Source organism: Penaeus vannamei, chromosome 8 (genome assembly GCF_042767895.1).
Source record: "Penaeus vannamei isolate JL-2024 chromosome 8, ASM4276789v1, whole genome shotgun sequence".
Lineage (NCBI taxonomy): Eukaryota > Metazoa > Arthropoda > Malacostraca > Decapoda > Penaeidae > Penaeus > Penaeus vannamei.
This window is the reverse complement of record NC_091556.1, coordinates 21,451,908-21,453,523: the sequence shown is the minus strand read 5'-3', so window position 1 is coordinate 21,453,523 and position 1,616 is coordinate 21,451,908. Positions and strand designations below refer to the sequence as shown.

Sequence of the window (1,616 nt, the reverse complement as noted above, 5' to 3'; positions counted from 1 at the left end):
ATGACTGTTGCCCTTGTTATCTCTCTATCTCTCTCTCTCTCTCTCTCTCTCTCTCTCTCTCTCTCTCTCTCTCTCTCTCTCTCTCTCTCTCTCTCTCTCTCTCTCTCTCTCTCTCTCTCTCTCTCATTCTCTCTCTCTCATTCACTTAATTTCTTACTTTTTCTCCCTCTTTCAACTTACACATATATCTGAACCCCAAGTCACTGGGAAAATGTCTTCACTGTAGTATTGTCTTTTGAAATGTCTCTGCACATAGATGGTTCCACAAGCACGTAGCCACAAAGGAGTCAATTTGCTGACCTTGTGACCTCACCTTGAGTTTGCAGGGATTTTTTTTTTATCATTGCTATCAAAATTGATGCTGTTATTATTATCATAGACATGATTTTTATACAGTTACTGACATTACTAACAGTAATTTATGATTATTATACTGTTACTGACATTACTAATAGTAATTTAAGATACCAGAAATTATTTTTGAAAATCAAGGAAAAGGGTAAAAGGTAAGATAAGTAGTACTCATAATTGAATAATTGGTGACTTTATACTTGTAGAGCCATCTATTTGTAAAGGCAATAAACTAAACTCATAGTGCTCATGGCATGCCACCACAATGGCAGGGGGTTATTAATATTATATAATTTTTACCCTCTCCTTTTGTTATTTCAGGTCATCATGGAAAAAGCATTTGTTGTATCCACGACTGTGGCAGTGGTGAGCTCTGGTCTAGCAGCATGGGCTATGTACAAGTGGCTTGATACTCGAGACACTCTTTTAACACATCTAGACAAATACAATGACATGAAGGAAGTGCATAGGCAGTTGTTACATCACTATGGCAAATCAAAGAACCTGCCAAAATTGAGTGAAATTGTTCCAGAGGAGGCTGACAGGTATCACCCACATTTGGCCAAGTTTTGTAGTGACATGTGTGAGAAGCACAAGGTTTCAAGAGGACGCATCCTTGATGTTGGCTGTGGGCCTGGTGGCACCTCCTTTCACCTTTCCAATTATTTCACAAAAGTTATAGGAACAGATGTAAGCTATTATATGATAGCTGTTGCACAGCAGGTCAAGCAGTTTGCAGAATTTGCATCTCCATTTTCAACAGAAGGGGGAAATCACATTTCCAACCAAGGCATCCGAGTTCCAGATTCTGCTGACAGAGAAAGAGTTGAGTTCTGGGATGAGGATATGTGCATTCCATCATATAAATTTGGAAAGTTTGATTGCATATTAGTCTCAAACACTCTCACTGACATGCATGATCCAAAGTATTTTCTTGAGAGTATTGGTGATTATGCTCCCACCGGAGCATTGATGATCATAGCTGATGTGTACAACTGGAAAAATGGACCAGAGGAGGTTCTTGGTGGTGAAGGAGATCGTCTTACTTTCTTTTTATTGAAGAAAATCTTATCTCCGTCCTGGACTTTTGAGGAGGAAGCAGAGATGACATATTTTATACCACGTTGCATGCGTCTTGCTGAACTAGGGAACGCACATGTCACTGTCTGGAAAAGAAAACAAGATGGTATAGATAAATAATTTGTTTTGTTTATTGTATAGTTTTCTGATCACTTGAGATAAATTTTATAAACCTTGTGATTATC

The 1,616-nt window shown here is 38.4% G+C and overlaps 1 protein-coding gene across 1 annotated transcript in view; it reads left to right on the top strand.

Moving 5' to 3' along the window:
• The first annotated feature begins 633 nt into the window (after nucleotides 1-633).
• Nucleotides 634-1,616, top strand: part of LOC113823717 (uncharacterized) — a 1,359-nt gene continuing 376 nt past the window's right edge. The window contains exon 1 of the mRNA XM_070124415.1: nucleotides 634-1,616. This exon is cut by the window's right edge and continues 376 nt beyond it. Within this exon, the coding sequence (XP_069980516.1) occupies nucleotides 679-1,551 (873 nt within the window). The 5' untranslated portion in view covers nucleotides 634-678 and the 3' untranslated portion in view covers nucleotides 1,552-1,616.